At 40.7% G+C, this 19,754-nt stretch overlaps 1 protein-coding gene and 1 long non-coding RNA gene across 2 annotated transcripts in view; both read right to left on the bottom strand.

The window, feature by feature from the left end:
* Positions 1 to 4,086: 4,086 nt before the first annotated feature.
* Positions 4,087 to 5,736, bottom strand: LOC139075092 (uncharacterized). Its single transcript, XR_011525140.1, has 2 exons — positions 5,551 to 5,736; positions 4,087 to 4,913 (listed from the first exon to the last, which is right to left on the bottom strand). It is a non-coding gene; the product is annotated as an uncharacterized lncRNA (long non-coding RNA).
* Positions 5,737 to 7,468: 1,732 nt separating this feature from the next.
* PRELID2 (PRELI domain containing 2) overlaps positions 7,469 to 19,754 on the bottom strand; it is a 73,992-nt gene continuing 61,706 nt past the window's right edge. Inside the window, exons 6-7 of the mRNA XM_008513864.2 lie at positions 15,474 to 15,543; positions 7,469 to 11,504 (exon numbers count right to left, since the gene is read on the bottom strand). Coding sequence (XP_008512086.1) covers positions 15,484 to 15,543 — 60 coding nt within the window. The 3' untranslated portion in view covers positions 7,469 to 11,504; positions 15,474 to 15,483. The remainder of the gene's footprint in view (positions 11,505 to 15,473; positions 15,544 to 19,754) is intronic.

Here is a 19,754-nt window from a genome sequence, read left to right as displayed (position 1 = left end):
GCGGATTTCTCATCAGAAGCCATGGAGGCCAAAGAAAGTGGCATAAACATTTTTCAAGTGTTAGAAGAAAAGAACTCTTAACCCCAAATCCTATATATCCTATGATAATATCCTTAAAGAATTAAGCAGAAATCAAGACATTTTCAGATAATGAAGAACCAAACAAATTAGTTTCTAGAAATTCTATCCTACAAGTGTGGCTAAAGTAGGTTCTCTAAACAGAAAAGCAACAATAAAAGAACATTAGGAACATCAGGAAGGAAAAAAAAAACATGGTAAATAAAATATGGGTAATTCTTTCTCCTATTGAGTCTTTTAAATTATATTTGATGGTTAAGCAAAAATTGTAACACTGTCTGATATGGTTCTAAATACATGTAGAAGAAATATTTAAGGTAATTAATTATAAACAGGAAAAACTAGGAAAGTAAAGGGAGGTAAAGTTTCTACACTTCACTCAAAGTGGTAAAATGATGATACCAGTAGACTGTGATATGTTATATATATAATGTAATACTTAGAGCAACCACTAAAAAAAAGCTGTACAAAGAGATTCACTCAAAAACACTACATGTAGAGAAATCAAACAAGAATTCTAAAATGAGTTTGAATAGCCCAAAGGAAGACAAAACATAAAAAAAATAAAATGGAAGACTTAACCCCTAATACATCAATAATTACATTAAATGTGAATGATCTAAATCACCAATTAAAAGTCAGAGATTGGCACAGTGGATTAAAGCACATCACCCAACTGTATGCTATTTACAAGAAAGTCACTTCAAATGTAACAAATAATACAGGCAGATTAAAAGTAAAAGGACTGCAAAAAATATATCCGACAAACATTAATAAAAAGAAATATAGGCATTCCTATTAAAGGCACTCCACCTAAAGGAGACTTCAAGGCAAAGAAAATTGCCAGGGACGGTGAAAGACATTATATAATGATAAAAGGGTTAATCCAAAAAGAAGACATAGTAATCCTAAACATGCATGCACCAAACAACAGAGCTGCAAAATATGTGAAGCAAAATTGATAGAAATAAAAGGAGAAATAGACAAATCCACAATTGTAGTTGGAGACCTCAACACTCTTCTCTCAGCAATTAATAGCACAAATAGACAGAATATCAGAATATAGAAGAAATCAGCAACATCATCAACTAAAAGGATCCAATTGACATTTACAGAACACTCTACCCAACCACAGATGAACACTCATTATTTTCAAGTGCCTATGGAACATATACCAAGACAGATTATACATCCTGGGTCACAAAACAAACCTTAGAGGCTGGCCCCATGGCTGAGTGGTTAAATTCGCATGCTCTGCTTTGGTGGCCCAGGATTTTGCTGGTTTGGATCCTAGGCGCAGATGTGGCACCACTCGTCAGGCCACATTGAAGCAGCGTCCCACATTCCACAAGTGGAAGGACCTATAACTAAAATATACAACTGTGTACTGGGGAGATTTGGGGAGAAGAAGCAAAAAAAAAAAAAAAGAAGCAGAAGACGATTGGCAACAGTTGTTAGCTCAGGTGCCAGTCTTTAAAACAACAAACCTTAGCATATTCAAGGAATTGAAATTATACAGGGTGTGTTCTCCAACCACAATGGAATCAATAACAGAAAGATAGCTGGAAAATCTCTAAACAATTGGAAACTAAACAGCACATTTCTAAATAATCCATAGGTCAAAGAGAAAATCTCAAGGCATATTAAAAAAAATACATCAAACTGAATAAAAATGAAAATACACCTTGTCAAAATTTGTGGGACACAGTTAAAGCAGTGCTAGAGGGAAATTTACAGCACTAAATGTATACATTACAGACACGGAAGTCTTAAAACAATAATCTAAGCTTCAACCTCAAGACTTAGAAAAAGAAGAGAAAAATAAACCCAAAGCAAGCAGAATACAGAAATAAGAAAGAGCAGAAATCCACAAAATAGACCAAAAGCGATAGAAAAAAATCACTGAAACAAAGAGCTGGTTCTTCGAAAAGATCAATAAAATTGACAAACATCTGGCAAGACTGACAAAGAAAAAATAGAAGACACAAATTACCAATATCAGGAATAAAACAGAGGATATCATTAAAGACCAGGCAGACATCAAAAGGATCATACAAAAATACTATGAACTCTACACACATAAATTTGACAATTTAGATGAAATGGACCAATTCCTCCAAAAACACAAACTACCACAAGTCACCCAACATGAAATAGAACATTTGAACAGCCCTACAACTATTAAAGAAAACGCATTTGTAATTAAAAATCTCCCCAAAACAGAAAGCTTCAAGCCTAAATGGTTTCACTGGAGAATTCTACCAAACATTTAAAGAATTAACACCAACTTAACACAATCTCTTCCAGAGATTGCTGGGTGCTTACTGTGTGTCAGGCACTGTTCCAACTGTTTTCACACATCTTGAACTCATTTGATCCTTTCAACAACCTGGTAAAATAGGCCCTATTGTCACTCCCTCCCACACGAGGACAGGAAGCTCAGAGAATAACCAGGATTCCAGTTTAGGCTTCCGGGCTATATTTGAATCAAATCAGATGCTCAAATTTCTTGTATTTAACTCTTATCCTAACGCCAAATACATTGTCAAATTTTACTTTTGTGAGGGGAAATTCGGATCTGACCAGGATTTGCCTTTTCAACAACGAAGTTGGGGTACTACCGGAGTTGGCATTCTCAGGAGAGAGATATGTGTTTTGTAAATAAAAATTAAGGTTACTCCTGTTGGCAACTGTCATACGATTTCCACCTAGATGACAGTTAAGCTATATCTGAGAGAATAGGCCAGAAAAGAGGTTTGTTATTGGAAATGGTAAGAGGTTCTATAGCAGAACCAGTCACACCACTATAATTACAAGAATCAAGAATCAAAACACTGCTTCATTAATTTTTTCCTTGTTTGTCATTTTACCCCATCACCACTAATTATACCCCTTCCCATGGATTTTAACAAGCACCCTGGATTAAACGCTGTAGACAGACTGGTTAAAGAAAGCTGCCGTATATTGGCGTATCTGAACAGCCTCCATTAGGAAAAAAATATGTTAAAAACATTACACAGTAGTCTCCCCCTTATCCATGGTTTTAGTTACCCATGGTCAATCGTGGTCCAAAATTAATGCTACGTCACAGCTATGTCACAATGCCTACATCATTCACTCACTTCACTTCATCACATAGGCATTCTGTCCTCCCGTGCAGTCATGAGAAAAAGGGTGAATATAGTACAATATTTTGAGGAGAGACCACATTCACGTAACTCTTACTACATATCATTATAATTGTTCTCTTCTATTATTAGTTGTTGTTAATCTCTTACTGTGCCTAATTTCTAAATTAAACTTCATCATAGGTAGGTATGTATAGGAAAAACATAGTATACACAGGGTTCAGTACTATCTGAGGTTTCAGGCATCCACTGGGGGTCTTGGAACATATCTCCCACAGATAACGGGGGACTACTGTATTGACAAATAAAATTTTCCTGACTAGTATTTTCTCTGAACAAAAGAGAAAACATGCCTGCTCCCCCAAAATTACAGGGAACAAGAATTTAAAATTTAATATTCAATAAATGCTCATCATACTTATGTACTGCTTTCCCAACAACTGAGAGCTCTACGTTAACTAAGCCCTCAGAATAACCCAGGATGCCCCTGATGGCAAGGCTTGCCCGAGTTTACTGGACATTGGCCCCGTTTGTATCACAAAATACTGGCAGGCAAAGATGATGCTGCTGGGATGTAAGGCTGAATCTGAGGGACAAGGGAATTCTGGGAGTTCCAGGGATTGGGGGTGGCCCACATCAGGGCTTCTCTAACTTTCCCAGAGAGGAAGCTGGCTCCTGCCAGCAGAACCCTGGAGCATTTGGGATGCACTAATTGCAAGTGCTTGGATCAGGCTGAAGCAGATGTAATTGCCTTTCTCCGTATTTCCATTAGATTCAACCTAATGTAACACCTGCGATGTACTAGGCAGCACGCTAAGTAGTGCTCTAAGCAAACTGTCTTTTAAGTCTCATGTTTTAAAAAATTAAGCACCCATTTCAATTTTACATTCTACAAAGTTATATGTTTGTTTTAATATAAAAATAATGTTTTTCAATCACATAGACACAGAGATTGGATTGGTGGTTACCAAAGGGGAAGGGGTGAGGGAGGGGGACGAAGGGGGTGATTAGGCACAAATATGTGTGGTGATAGATTGTAATTAGTCTTTGGGTGGTGAACATGATGTAATCTACAGAGAAAGTGAAATATAATGATATACACCTGAAATTTATATAATGTTATAAACCAATAAAATTAAAACAAGAAAAGAATGTTTTTCCCACAAATCTTTGAGAAAAATGAATGCTCCAAGAGGTGCATTTTGCCCATCTATCTCGTGGCTTCACACATACCTCGGAGAGATAACTATACACCCCCAAGGGCACAAACACCCTGTTCTGAGGACTGCAGTGACACTCCCAGGAAGAGATTTCAGAGGCAGATCAGGGGGAAAATAAACGCCGCGACGACACTTTGCTCTTCCTCAATTCTTCTCTGCAATATCCTTCCCTTTCCTAAGGCCCCAAAACACTGATGGCATGTATTTTTTCCAGGAAGAAATGATTCTCATAGTACTTGACATAACAATTAATGCCTAAGGAAACAAGTTATAATCCTAGCTTCTGACTTCACACATACAAAAAGACTACTTTCCAGACTGGAATAGTTCCAATTGTAATCTGATGCAAGGTTTAATCCAATTTGAAGCTGTAATTAAAAATTGTAGCCATCTAGTGCCTCTGATGTGACTCCACGCTTTCCAAACTTAGATCCAGTCGCCAAGACGCCAGCAGAAAAGCTGCAGTGAGCTTCTTCCTGCTATACACCTATGGATGTGTTCAGAAAAAACAGACAGACATGAAGCAGGGCTGTAAATCTTCATGCTATATCCTCCAGTTCTCTGAAATGTCATTTGTGAAAGAAAATATCAGACAATAAAGTTTTCCTCCAAGTCACCCTACCCTAATCAGGGACACATATGACCTCACTAGGTTTTTCCCTTTCTTTCGCCCTCTCCTTGCCCACATCCTGTTTCCATTTACGATAACTATACTCTGGGGTAATTCATTAAATTTTTTCTGGCTGCTTTTTGTAAAACTCCTGTCCTGGGCACCAGAATTTTTTTTTTTTTTTGACTGATTGACAGGAATAACTTTGGTTTTGACAAGACTAATGACTATATCCTTACACAAACACAAATAATGAGGAGCTTCAGCCAGAAAATGATTTCCCCTAAACCTCTAAAAAAAACTGGCAAAGTGGTCATTTCAAAGTTTGAACAATTGATGGACTTTTGAATTTAGGGAGGCACCAAAACTCAAAATGGGAAAACAAAAACATACAACTGAAGAGTTAGCATTTTCTCCTTTGTCATCGGATGTAACAGTGCATCCTGGCACCGACACAAAGAAGTAATGATTCCATCAGCAGTCGAACAGATGGCAGGCACGAAATGGCTCTAACCTTCTCTGAGAATGCTGGAGAATAGCTCCGTGGAGTTTAATTTAACAGGATGGTGGCTGCTATTTTCTCTCTGCCGCCTCCTGCACAGCATGCCTGTCCATGGCTCAGAGTGCTCCATCTTAAGGTCCGGCAGTGCAGTTACTCCGGTTAACCCTTCAAGACAAGCGAGGGTCTCAAGTTATCATGGGATCCTTCTTCTGCGTGAGATTCTGTTCCAACAAGTGCAACTCAAACTTTTGATCATAACAAAGGGGGTTAAGCACGGTGGAGTATTTTTAAGATCTCTTCTCTTCTATTAGCATTTAAGAGATACGGGAGCAGTTTTTCTTAGACAGTGAATTATATTTTTCTGAAGAACTAGAGGCAAAACACTAGAAAGGAGAGGTCTCATATTGTAAAGTCCCTCCTCCAGCTAGCCTCTTACGGGTTACCACTTATAGAACAGACATTACTTCTGAAGTTGGTAGGAACTGCTGTCCACAGCTTCAGGATCACTTAAGGAGCTTTATGCAATCCTGATACTGCAACCTAGAATCTCTGGGAATGGGACCCAGGCATCAGTATTTTTTAAAGCTTGCCACAGGGTTCCAACTGGCATCAAGGTATAAAAGAAATAATGCATTTTAAAATTTAAATACTGCATTTTAAATTTCTATAAATTGTTTCTATACATTAATTTAATTCCTATTCTAAGTCCCCACCACACTGGGTTTGTCATTCTTAGGACTCTACCTCTCTACCTGCCTCAGTCTCTCCAAGGCACGTGTTTAAGGTTCTGGGGTTTGAGGATTAGCCCACACTAGCCAGCATGTCCTGCCCAGAAGTCAGGGAAACACTATGATGATACTGCAGCCCTGAATTCAGGAATGTCCTCAGACCAGCCTATAATAGAACGGTCTGAAAGTAAAAGCCATTTATGCCTGAATATCCTATACCATGAAATCGCTGTCAACTGTGAAGTTCCTATGTGGTTCCGAAGAGGAGGCAGTCTCATGCAGGGCAGCTCCACCCTTTTGGAAATAAGGTTGGGCCTAAAGAGAACCAGCTATCTTCCAAAAGGCATGATGTGCTCCTCACTAATTCGGACATGATCATCCACAACCATGAGATCTGCTGGTGAGGTTTCAGGGCCACAAGGCTACACATTTTTTGTGCTGATCTCTCCACTGTGCTGACTTTTTTCTACATCCTTTAAATAAGCAATCATCATTTGATCTACCCAAGAGCTAACTGTGTGTGATCTTACCATCACTTCATGCCCACTACTGCCATCTGTCAGTATAACAATGGTGTAAGCCATCTGGAAACCCACTGGATGAAGTCAAAAGAGAAAACAAATTCTGCCTTTCTCTTGCACACAGTAGTCGCTCAATAAATGCTGGCTGAACTAAGGACTCTACCCCTAAAGGCACTCAAGCTCTAACAAAAGAAAGGAATCAATATGGCTTGGACAAGGGATTTTGAAAACAAGGCGCAAAAGCCCACTTAAATACATTCAAGTAAAAAGAGGACAAATGAAAGGACAATGGCAAATCTCATGGAAACAAAGTACAGAAAACATAGCTGAGTCTCACAGGTCAACAAGCAGCAGCTCACTCTCTCCCTCCCTCCTTGGGACCACCTGACTTCATGCTGCTCTTTGTGCTGTGCTTCATTTCTTCTCCCTCTGCAGACCCTGGTCCTGTGCTCCATTAGCACATGGCCCAGTAGGATCACCCAATATGAGTGGCCTCTGCTTATTTCTGTGAGAAACTTCAATGGCTCACCTTGGGGGAAGTGGGGAGCTACCATCACATGGCTGGCATAACACCCTCATCTGGTGCTGCTGAAAAGGACTAAGATCATTACTACAAATGATAAACACAAGCTCTGCTGAGTGATGTGATGCCCCCGAGAAATTCAAACTCACGTGTAAATATTAGTTGTAACACTTTTATTTCAGAATGACTGCAGGATTGAATTTCATAGGTATACAACTAATTAATAGTTCTAAATCACAATAGCACAGAATCAGAAACATTTTATCCTGCACAAAAACTTGGCCTGAGAAAAATGTTCATTTGAATTTTAATCTACTTAAGATTTCACATTATAGAACTGTATATATAAAAAACACTAACACAACTGGGGGAGACAACAGCTTACAGATCAAAAGAAATCATTTCTAGCAACATCTCTCTTATCTTGAGGTCACAGATCTGACAACTGCAGTTGAGGATCAGGAAGGAAGCTGGAGGAAGGAGCAGAGCCACTAAGATAACGTCACCAAGTCAATGCACCAACGTTCATTCATTTTACTACCAGAAAAGCCTCTCAAAGCCTCACTCGGGTCCTGTTTGCTGTTACTTGACATACAGTATGCAATTACATGATTTCCCAACCCCAGACAGCAAACAAGAGGGAAGTCCTAGAGGTGGACAGAGTAACGGCAGAAATGACAAATAACAGTGAGGGAAAAGAAAAACTATAAAAACCACTCAAAGAGCAGAGCTATTCACATTGTGTGCAGGGGCTTTCACAACCTATACAGGACCCGAAAGAATCAAAAACATAAATGATGACCCTGAAAAGATTTCATTATCTTCAGTAGATTCTGTTTGCAAAAGCAGGAAAACATATACTAAATTAACAGTTCCTTGTAAATGGTTGAAATGAAGCCAAAAAGATGTGCAACTTAGAATAACCTTGAGTTGTCCATAGCATGCACCCCATAATGTCTGATAAATGGGATATTACTACACATATATGGCTTATAAAATACACAAAGCAATCTATATAAAAACAATACAGCACCTTTTTTATCCACATATGATTGAAACCACAGAATCCCCTTCATGGTAAAAGCACCTCAATCATGTAGGGATAGCTTAAGTCAGCTTCTCTCTGAAAAGGAATTTACATTGTGTCCTGAGTGATCAACTGTGATCAGTGGGCCCAAAGGCTGCAAAAGCTTCTTAAAGAAAGGAGATGCAGCGGCAAGAACACCTCCCTGAACTCAGCGTTTCTCAAGATGTGGTCTGTGGAACAGCACAACTGAATCTCCTGGTGAACTTGATTTAAAATGCAGATCCCCGGGTCCCAAGTGAAATTTCATGAATCAGAACCACTGGAGGAGGGGCCTGGGAACCTGCAGTTCAGCACACCTCCCCAGGGACTTCTGGGACAAGTGGAAGTTCTGGAATCACTGTAGCAAATCATCACCTTGAAGTGTAGGCTCAGCAACACAGTCAGGAGGAGACTGGCCAGGTCTGAGGATTAACCCTTTCCCACACTTGTTCCTAATGTGCCCGATAAGGCTGCACTCCTGGTTTTGACGTTTCTTACACCAGGCTATAGATAATGAAACAAAGTTAAATGTGGCTTCTAAATGGCTTATCATAGGCAAAAGATTCTGAATATAATAAAAATAAACTCTAACAAGACCTGATTAATTTTTTAAAAAGCATAAGATTTCTAAGCCATAAATGTGAAGCTTGAAGCAACGGATGCCTGTAGGGGAAACAAAAAATACTGAGTGAGGAAAGGTGTCTGAAGTCAGTCCAAAGGATGACTTGGGAATGGGGAGGAAAATACATCTAAAAGCAGTCTTGGAGGAGAGGCAGAGTGCAGCTTACATCCAGAACAGGAACGTGCAAATCTATTAACAATTGGCTGGGATGTCTAGGTAGTCCTTAACGCTCTTGAAGCAAAGGCTGGAAACTACTGGCAAACATGTTTTGCTTGGCCAGCACAATGTTTCAAACAATCTTGAATTCACCACCAACATGTAAAAATTGGAAGATTTCTTTTTTTCAAATTCTGCCTTTTCATGGAAAATTGGAAATCAGAAGAACTAGAAAAACCAGCGATGTGGCAACACTGTGCTGGAGCAGGCTGCAGCCAGGCAGCAGCCGCTCACCTTTAGCAGGGCGAGTGCTCCCGGGGGGCTCCCCAGTGGCCAGCAGTCTGCTTCGCTCATCAGATCACCTGCCAGACCCCTGCAGGCCACCCCAGCTTCAAGGAATTAAGATAAAAATGCAACCTCTCTGTGCTTCACTCTTTCTATTTCTAACAAAAATTCTTGCTGCAAAGATCCTTTGCTACCTCAGATCGTTTTAAGAAATCAGATAATGTCTGCAAATCACATAGAATTCATTGTTGTGTTCTCATCCTTAGCTGCCCATTGGAATCACCTGGGGAGCTTTAAAAAATACTGATGCCTGGGTTCCATGCCCCAGAGATTCTGATTTATTGGTCTGGGATGTACCCTGGGCATCAAGATTGCACAGAGCTCCCCAGGTAGTCCTAACTGACAGCAAAGGTTGAAAACCCCTGCTGAGAGGATGCAAGCGGTTGAGTATGAAGGGTTAAGTTTATGTCAATATCAACCTGCAAATGCAAATTTCTTGCCTCTCACTTCCATGATAATTCACATCACCTCTTATTTTTGGAAACGAGCCATTATTCCCAAAGCCTACTAAATGCCATTTACAAACTGGAAAAGGAGGTCAAAGGGTGTTCTGTTTTCTACCATTCACTTTCCCTCCAACACAATTGAAGAATGAAACACCAAGAAAATGAAGGGAAATTATCCTAAGAGTCAAACTCAGGCAGCACAAATAGCTCAAACACAATAAGAAGAGGCTCACAGTGGCAGACTTGTATAAAAAAAAATGTAATTGCTTTGAAATTCATCAATGTACTAAGTGGAAAATTTTTCAAATATTAAAAAAAGAACAATTTTCCTAAGACTTTCCAGTAATGGCCCAATTTTTATCTTAAGAAGATGAATTCCAAATTACTGCCTCTCTTCAAGCTTTCTGTTAGGTAGTATGCATTTATATTTTGGCTTCTGATCATAGGAAATGCAAACTACTGTCCTCTAATTTTCAAACAGTAATACTACCTTACATTTGAAAAGTACGTTTTTCAAATGGTTTTCAAAATGGTTTCAGATAACAATGGCTTCTACTTACTGGACTTTTCCTATGCACCACGTAGCATGCTAGACACTTTATATACATGATCTCAAATCAGTGTAGCAACCTGACAAAGATAATTCTATAACCTCATTTTACCAATTTAAAAAGTGAGCTCCAGAAAGATTTAAAATTATGTACATGATCATTGAGCTAGTGGGTGGCAGCACTTGGATTCAAACCCAGTCTGTCTGACTCTCAAACCCGTGCTAGTCACACCGGACTACCTTGCTTAATCATCACAAGTAGCAAGATCTGTGTCCGATTATTCCCATTTGCCCTGTGAAAAACAGAGAAGTTAAGATCTGCTCCACATCACAGAATGAGCTAGTAGGAGCCAAGATTATAATCTGCCTTCAAACTCTCCATCCTATGTTCTTTGAGAGAACCAACTCACAGCTCACATGGTACATTATAAAAGCTACACGGATGGCAGTTATGTAGTTCTTATAGAAATCAAATGCTCCCGATTTCCGAGAATCTTAAACATTACTGTAAATATGGCTTAGCTTCAACACAGGTCTGTTACATTCCCATCTGTTCCAGGCCACCTATGAATCAAGTATCAGGTTCACTTCCTTTATCTGTCCCAGAATCCTCTCACGAATCCTATGAGCAATGACGCAGGTAACAGAAAGGCACAAGCACCACTCTTCAGGCCTCTAGCCTGTCCTTGGCTGCCCTGGCACAGTCACCAGGCAGTCAGCAGGACATCCTGAAGAAGGGCGGACATCACCTTCCACGGGTTTTTTCCTTTATATGTAAAATCATAAAGAGACTGTGCCATAAAAATCAGCTAGAAGGGCACATCTCCACGAGTGCTGTTATTTGAGGCAGGCTCCCAGGGGAGTGTATCATCTCACGTCCTGGCAGGAAGGTCTCCTCTTCTTTAAGCTGCCGACACTGAATCCTTAAATCTTATTTCGAAAACCGTGTCTTTGATGTGTTGTGTCCGAGAAGTGATTCTCGAGCGGAAGGAGACACAACACAGCTCCCCTGCAAGAGAAAGCAAACAGACTTGATCACTTCACAAAGATCACTCACCAACCAGTCCTTACTTGCCCTCTTTTCTGAAGCAACTCTTGAGAGTCACTTGAATTCTATCACTGTGGATAATTCTTGAAGAAATTGCATTTCTGCCTCCTAATGATCAAACAAAGCAAACATCTCATTTTATTAAGTCCAACGACCCAGAGGAGCTGGTTCAAAGGGGAGTTAAGATATAGCTAAAATTGAGGTCTTAATCATTCTGATGTGAATGAACTCTGCTATGTTATCAAACCTCACCAAGCCTGGTCTCCCAAGTGCCAGTGGCAAGAACAAACAGATGTCAGGACTATTTGTTTTATTCAAAAAGGACAGGAAATCAAAAATCCATCAAATGGATGTGTCAGCAGCAACGCCACAGCATATTGGTTAGTGAGATTCACACACCTCCATTCTGGCTCATGACAAAATCACCTTCTAAGCTTTCCAATTGTCAAATGCCCACTTGGATCCAGAGGCCAGAGAGTCCTAAGGAGTATCTTTAGTGCTAGGTACCATACAAGCTGTGGGCACATTCTGTGTGAAGTTAAATTATCCAAGTTTGAAACGTAGTATGATGTAAAAATATTGAATGTCTCCTTAAGCACATTTGTGCAAACACCACAGGATGTTTTTTAAAAGTTAGGAATTGCAAAATTCCAAACTGACAACTTGACCTCTGTACACAGCACTTATGCTATTGCCACGTCAGAGCACTAGTTTATCTGCTAAATAAAATGCCTATACTTCTACTCCACTATGCACGTGCATTGGAGCTTTATGAGCAATTTTAATGATCACTGTCACTGGTATTTAACTTCACTGTTGTGATCATTTTAATGCTTTTTTATGACTTAAAATAATATCATTTAAGTGATGATGTTAGAGCTAATGAAGAGAAAATAAACTATCACACTATTAACTTTGGAATAGTGGTAAGAAGAGATCAAATGCTATACAAAAAAGGTCAAACAAGGTTCCCGGAGGTTAATTTAGGAGAGGGCATGCTCTAACCCAGGGGACAAAAAACTTTTTCTTAAAGGACCAGATAGTGAATATTTTAGGCTTTGCAGGCTGTAAGATCTCTCTCACAGCTACTCACTCTTGCTATTGTAGCTAGAACATAGTTATGGGCATAGCTGTGTTTCAATAAAACTTTATTTACAAAAGCAGACAGCAGGCTGGATTTAGCCTGAGGGCTATAATTGGCTAACCCCTGCTCCACAGCTATAGAGCTAATTTCCCCCTTTCTTTTAATGTAGCCTTTTACTGCTCCTAAAAACAGTAGTTTCGCCACCTACAATCATTCTTCCACAGATGGAGCTAATTTTGAGAAAATAAAAAGTTCCATTGAAACAGGCACATTTCAAGCTTGCAAAAGCTTTGTAAATATAGTCAAGAAAATGGGGTAAAAAAAAAAGGGAAGCAGTAAGCTGGCAACAACACCACAGCAACGTCAAAGCCTCAAAATGTTCTATATCAGGTTTTTGGTGATGCTTACATAATGGTATATATTTGTCAAAACTCATCAAATTGTACACTTACAATTAGTCAGTTTAATTGTACAGATAATACCTTAGTGAAGCTGATTTTGGAAAAACCTTAAACAAAGCCTCAGCGATAGCCTCTCATGTGCAGTAACTATAGATTTACATGGTAAGAGTATACACTCCTCACTTTTACACATTTGCTCATCTGAGAAAACTGCTCATAAATTAAGAGAATTTGAATTACGTAAATCCTTCAGGAATCCCGTTGCATTGAATGCATTCAGCGCAACTGTCCTGCACTGAACTCCTGGCAGTATCCAGACCTCAACCACTTCACTTAAGAGAGGAGAATAATTTGCTTTTTAGAAACAATACAAAGCCCTGAGTTCATAACTTAGCTCTCAACCACTGTAAAAACAAAACAACACAAAACAATAACTTGGGTAATTTAAGACAACTGGTAATGCTTGTTTAACTTCCTCATTTTCACTAGCAACACTTTAAATCAAAAACACAAGCTGGTGATTCAAAACACAAGTTGGTGTGAGTCTCAGCTCTGGTCTTTTCTGTTCTCTTTGCTCCAGGGTGGAGCCTGTTGACATTCCAGCAGCAAGAAAAAGGCCAACAAGAGGCTGAGATGCCAACATCAGGGAAAAGCCATGCAAAACCCTTCCTCTGATTAATCTAAAATCAATGAAATACATGACAACAGTTTCAAACCCGCAGCTATGAGCTTTCTCAGTGCCCTTGCATTTAATGTCTCCACTCAGAGATGAGAACTTGTTTACAGCAATTCTCAAAGTGTGGCCCCTGGACCACCAGCAGCAGCAGCACCTGGGAACTTGCTAGAAACACAAATTCTCGGGCTCCACCCAGATGTACTGAATCAGAATCTCTGAGAGTGGGATCCACCAATCTTTGTTTAACAAATGCTCCAGTTGCTTCTCATGGTCACTAAAGTTTCAAAATCACTAATTTACAGTTTGGAAAACAATATATACTTTTCTCTTATTTAATGGGGAGCTGACTTCAGACCCCACCCTCCAGGGTAAAATGGGATCTGTGCTCTGTGCCCAAGTGCACGAGGACTAGAGGTGCTACTGAGCCTGAAAGAAACACCAGCCTGGAAAAACAGGGGGATGTGGCCAAGTTCTTCTCTACTGCTTTTCAGAAAACAGAGTGGATGTAGGAGCACACCATATTTAGACTCCATTCCAACATTTGTGAGCACCTGCCATGTACTGTGCCCATGCAAAATGAAGCTACCTGGTTTACCCTTTCCAGTAATAAATGAATCTATTAGTATGTGTTAAGTATGCAGAGGCTTAATATTAATCAGAATGGAGGCAAACCCGCAAACAAGCAGAAACACTCAGAATTCTCCAATTCTCCTTCACGGGCCTGGCCAGCATGCTTTGAATGCTGAGGTACTTGTACATAAATGCTTCTTTTGCTGTTTCTTTGGTTAATTGTTCTCAAAGTTTATTATATATCACAATTAGAGTACCAGGTTGCTTATATAAAACTATGTGTACTACAGTTTTAAGCCAACACAAGGAAATCTGAGGTAATTCTGAATTACCCGGGACATGGTTGCCTTTACTCAAAGGTTTACCTTCTCTCAGATGTTAAAAAACTAAGTATTATAAATTTTGTAAGATGCAAATCCACTACACCCATTTATTTTAGGTTTTATTCTCTCTTAAATAACTTTGTTCTACCCTTTCTACTGTGAAGACCATTCTCCTTGATGTAGACAATAAAAACTTAAGCATAAAAAAAGTTAAGTAGTTCTGAAATCCCCCTGCTGTTAACTCTAGATCATTTGCCCTAACCTAGAGGTGCCATATGCTCCAGCGCAAGTGCCATCTTTCTTCCATCCTGTGCCCACGGCAGACATTGCTAATCAATCGAGGCACGCTCACCAGAGCCTGAGAATTATTCTCAAGGGCTGAGAATCTTTCTCAATACAATTTCAGGCCGCCGCTGCCAACTAGCGCGAGTATATATGACTGATAAAATACATTTATTTCACCTGCCAATCGACAAGCCCCTTTCTTGTTTTCCTTCCTGTTCCAAACACAGCTTTAAATCTCTCCTTTCATTGTTCTCAGAACAATGAAATTAAGCCTCAGTTAATCCTGAACTGCAAATCTACAAATCTATGCCACCTTGAGGGCTGCAATCATGTTGGATTGTGCTGAGCAGTTGAAACAATCTGAATGCAGTTGCAACCCAGCACGTAGTACAAAACTGCTCTGCACATCAAAGAACCAAGTAAATAAAGGTACTGAAGAGATAACAAAACACCTGTGAGACAGTATCCTGCACACATAACTGAGAAATGTACAGCATGAATAGCCCAGGGGGAGCTGATGCATAACACCAGGCTTATAAGCATGAAAACATCGCTTGAGTAAATAATTCTGATTCTGCTTTTGGTACTCACTGATGATTCTTTATTCAGCTAAGGGGGCACCACACTGTTCCTTTAGCAGCATCTCCATTATTCTAATTCCCTATAGAGAGAAGAAAGAAAAAATCAAAATGCCATATTTCACGGACAAGCACTTGTACATTTATCACAAGCCTTTCCCTTCAAGGAATCCAAATCACGGCCATATATTTATTTCAGAAAAGTATGCTCATAGTCATACCTTACATTTTTATAATATTCTACTCAGCAATTCACACATATTTATCTCCACATGTGCTCAGAACTACTCAGGGAAGTAGGCAGAGCAGAGTTTAGGATCTCCATTTTAAACATAAGAAAACACTCCAAGAGAAGTTAGGTGACTTCTTGAAAGTAGCCCAGCTCCTAAGTGGCAGTGCCAGAGCTGGAATGATAATGGTACGAGTTAGTATTTATTGAACACTACAAATGTGCTCCACTCGTTAGTCAGGTTTTTATGTGCATTATCCTGGGTGGTGGATGCTGGGTGCACCATGGGGATCCCCTCCAGGACTCCAGCTCTGCTTCCACATCTGCCAGCACTGCAGGCTGCTCAGGGCACAAAGCCACACTCGGCCAATAACTGAGGGCCCTCTCCAATAAACCTCTGCACAAAAATCTCCATCTCTGAGTCTGTGTCCCAAGAACCGGCCTAGAAAACCTTGTTTAACACACACAAAACCTCTGAACAAGTACTATTCTTAGCCCATTTTACTGATGAGGAAACAGAAACTCAAAGAGGGTTAAGTAATTTGCCCAAAGTTATACAGCTATTATGTAATATGGCCAGGGAAAGCACTCAGGCATTCTATCCTGGTTTTGATGTGGATTAAGGCTGCTCCAGGTAGAGAAGCCCAAGGTGACCTGGCCTACATGCCAAACTATATGACCCAGTGGATTTTTATGGTGTGAATTAGGGCTGCCCCAGGGAGAGAAGCCCAGGGCATCCTCACCTACGTGCCGATCTATATGACCAGATTCGTATCTAAAATTATGTGACCGCACAATAACCAGACCCCATCTGCACTGAAATCATTTAATGACTTTTTACATCATCTTTTCTTTTTCCAGTAAAAATAAGTCACGTACCCATGCCTTATAAATTTAGCCCTAACCCTCAACTCAGGGCAGCAGCTCTTTACTGCCCATGGGTCCTGTCCCCATGCTATTCTGTACTATTCTCTAAATAAAAGAGCACCACTGCCAGACCTTGAGAGTCCAAGAAATCTTTCTTTCGACTCTTCGGCTCGCCGTCCCCACATCAGTTTCAGAGGTACCACCTTAACCCTCTCGCGGTACTCCCTCCACTACTGTACACATCAAGCTGTCCACCTACCCACCTTGCCCAGTCGAATTCTACCTTGGAAGAAAAAGGAAGGCAGATATTCCCTATTGCCTCCTTCAAGGAGCTCTGTAGACCAGAGGATAAACTTTCAGATGGAAAGGCAGGACTATTATGTAGTTAGGAAGCAGGGTCTTAAGGAAATCAAAGCTGGATCTGGGGAATGGGACACACTGTTCTCAGGGACTGGAAAGTAGTTTAAAGAGAACAATCATGATCAAACCTAACTTAAAATTAGGTCCCCAGGCCCCTCACAGGAAGATTTTAAGAGGACTCAAGGAGGCCCGAGAGTACTAAAACTTTAACAAGCACCCAGGTGACTCTTGGGCCACGTGAGAAAGGCAGGACCGTCCTACTTGGGGTTTGCTGTGAGCCACAGGAGGGGGATGCATCTCTAGAGAAGACAACAAAATATATCTAGTACCAAAGTACACTGAACAAAATGCATCATTTCCTTGAGGTTTCAGAAGGCCTTCAGATTCTGGCTGGCCATCATCACAAATACTGCCACACTCCTGCAATGAAGAAGCATTAATTAAAGGATCTTGACCAAATGCTGAGGAGCACAGAGTGCTGGGTGAACCAACGCAGCAAACTGTGGGACCAAGGGCACTGCTGTCAGAGTCAGGAGACCCGGGTTCTGGTCACAGCCCTGCCCATAATTCTGCTGGGAACCTCAGGCTATTCACTTTCACCAATGAGTAACTTAGACCAGAGAGCTCAGGGGACCGCGAGGCTGACTGGCCAGTGCAGCTGCACACCAGAATTACCGGGGGAACCCCTGGAAGCAAATGCGGATTCCCAAGCCCTGCCCAGACCGACGCAATCCGAATTGCCAGTGCTGGAGCCTGGAATCTGTAGATTTATAACATACCTCATGTGGTTCTGAAGCACAACTGGTTCATTTAGTACAATTTGTAGATGGCAGCTGGACACTGCCTCCAAGATCCCTGCCAGTCTGAGAACTGATGAAATAGCTCTCCTGCATCATTTCTGAAGACACAGTACCTACCGTACTCTCATCCTCTTAGAGCTACTCTCCTTTTAAAGAATTAGGAGGAAAAGGAGGGGGGCGGGAGATGAGACAACCAGTAGAATGAAATTTAACCTAATTCTTACCATAAGACCTGAACTGTCATTTCTGCTCTCGTTCATTCAACAACAGATCTGGTTTACAAATATTTATTATGCACCTTCTGTGTGCACTGGTGATTAAAATTGCGAACAAACAGGACAAAGTCCCCGCCCTCCTGGAGCTCACAGTCTAGTAGATTCTGTTCCCTTGCTTCAACGTGTTGTTTCAACAAACCCTGGACGATAATTAAATGCCTTCCTGCTATTTTCAAGAAGAATAAAAATGGCCACGTTAATTCCATTTCAAGCTTCTTTTTGCAGAGTGGGCCTGTAAATCTAGACGGGATGTCTTTAAAACCAGAAAAGCACACTCCTTCCTTCGGAGGTGAGTGCCGGGGAACTCTCCCCATCCGTCTAAATTAAGAACGCCACTACTTACTGAGCTGAACATTAACTGACAGAACTGAAGACTTTGAGGGTTGCCTTGGGAATTGAAAGACGTTATTTATTGAATCCATTATGCTCACAATGTGACAGTTGATTTTTCTTTCTCTTTTTTCCCCTTCTCTCATGCCACTTTAGTCTTTTTAAGCAGAACAGTTAGAAATAGAAGGTGGAGAATGGGGGCAGAGAGAGACCTACAAAATGAATTAAAGAAAAAAAAAGCCTAACAGGGAGGCCAAGCCACTATTTAGTACCTCTCTTTGGTGAGGAAAGACCAAATCAAAGCCCAACAGATAGAGTCCCTTCAAATAAAGTTCCAACGCTTAAAACTCAACCCCTAGGGCACCAGGCTTAAGGGGGCTAAATTTACACCACTTATCACACAATGATGCCTGAAATGCAGAACAAACATTAAGTGGATTCACCTTTACAGACACGGCTTAAAAGCTTTTTGGACTGACAAACCATAAACCAGCTTGATTTTATTATTTCTTTCCCCTGAGATTTTTTTTTCTCTATTACAAAGCTATCTTTCTCTATTTGCCAATGTACAGATAAGTGAGCCCTCCGGGTCTCATTTCCCTAATACCAGAGCCATGCTGGCCAGACGCAACCCGACAAAGGAGTTCCAGAGTCTTCCAGATTCAAAACATTTCACAGATTCCCCCATCTAAGAGTCTCTGAGAAATAGCTGATTATTACAGAAAACGAAAAGCTTGCCCGAAGAGGAGGCAGAAGAAGGTGGAACTGAAGGTGGCCAGATCCAGATAGTATATTTATTTCGTTATCGAACTGACGCTTCCCTAAGAAACTCTGACTTACCTCGAGAGCCTCCAAGAGAGTAGCACTGGACCTTATAAAAGTTACAACGTTCTAAAGCAGTTCTCAAAGATACATCTATGGGGTTGTCGACGAAAATAATCCATAACCAATCTATAAATGAAAATTTGGGAGAGTTTATTCTGAGCTGAAATCTGAGGACCATGGCCTGGGGCCTTTCTTCCAGAAGGAAGACAGGGCACCAAAGAAGTGGGGTGCACAGAGTGGTTATATACCCCCAGAGAGGATGTTTCACATAGGATTGAAATTTCCCTTTTACAATAGTCGCAAGACTGCTCTGACGGCACAGCGATTGATGGAAATAGCAGGTAGGTCTGCTGTCTCGAGACAGCAAGGTGGCAGGCTACTGTCTCGAACTGAGTGGTCACAGGTGAGCTGGGTGGTCAAAGGTGAGTGCAGCAATCAGTTCCTAGCCTAAAGAAAGATGCTTATCCCTAAAGAAATGCCAATGTGGGGGAGAAGTTGCACCTTTATCTCAAGGGCCTTTGTTCTTGCCATAGGAAATGTTTTAAAGCAGATATACAATGTGTGCTCAATGGCCACAGTCAGACCCTTTTGGAAAAAACAAAGTCAGG

This window comes from Equus przewalskii, chromosome 13, assembly GCF_037783145.1.
Source record: "Equus przewalskii isolate Varuska chromosome 13, EquPr2, whole genome shotgun sequence".
In the NCBI taxonomy this organism is placed as follows: Eukaryota; Metazoa; Chordata; class Mammalia; order Perissodactyla; family Equidae; genus Equus; species Equus przewalskii.
This window is presented reverse-complemented; position numbering and strand designations above follow the sequence as displayed.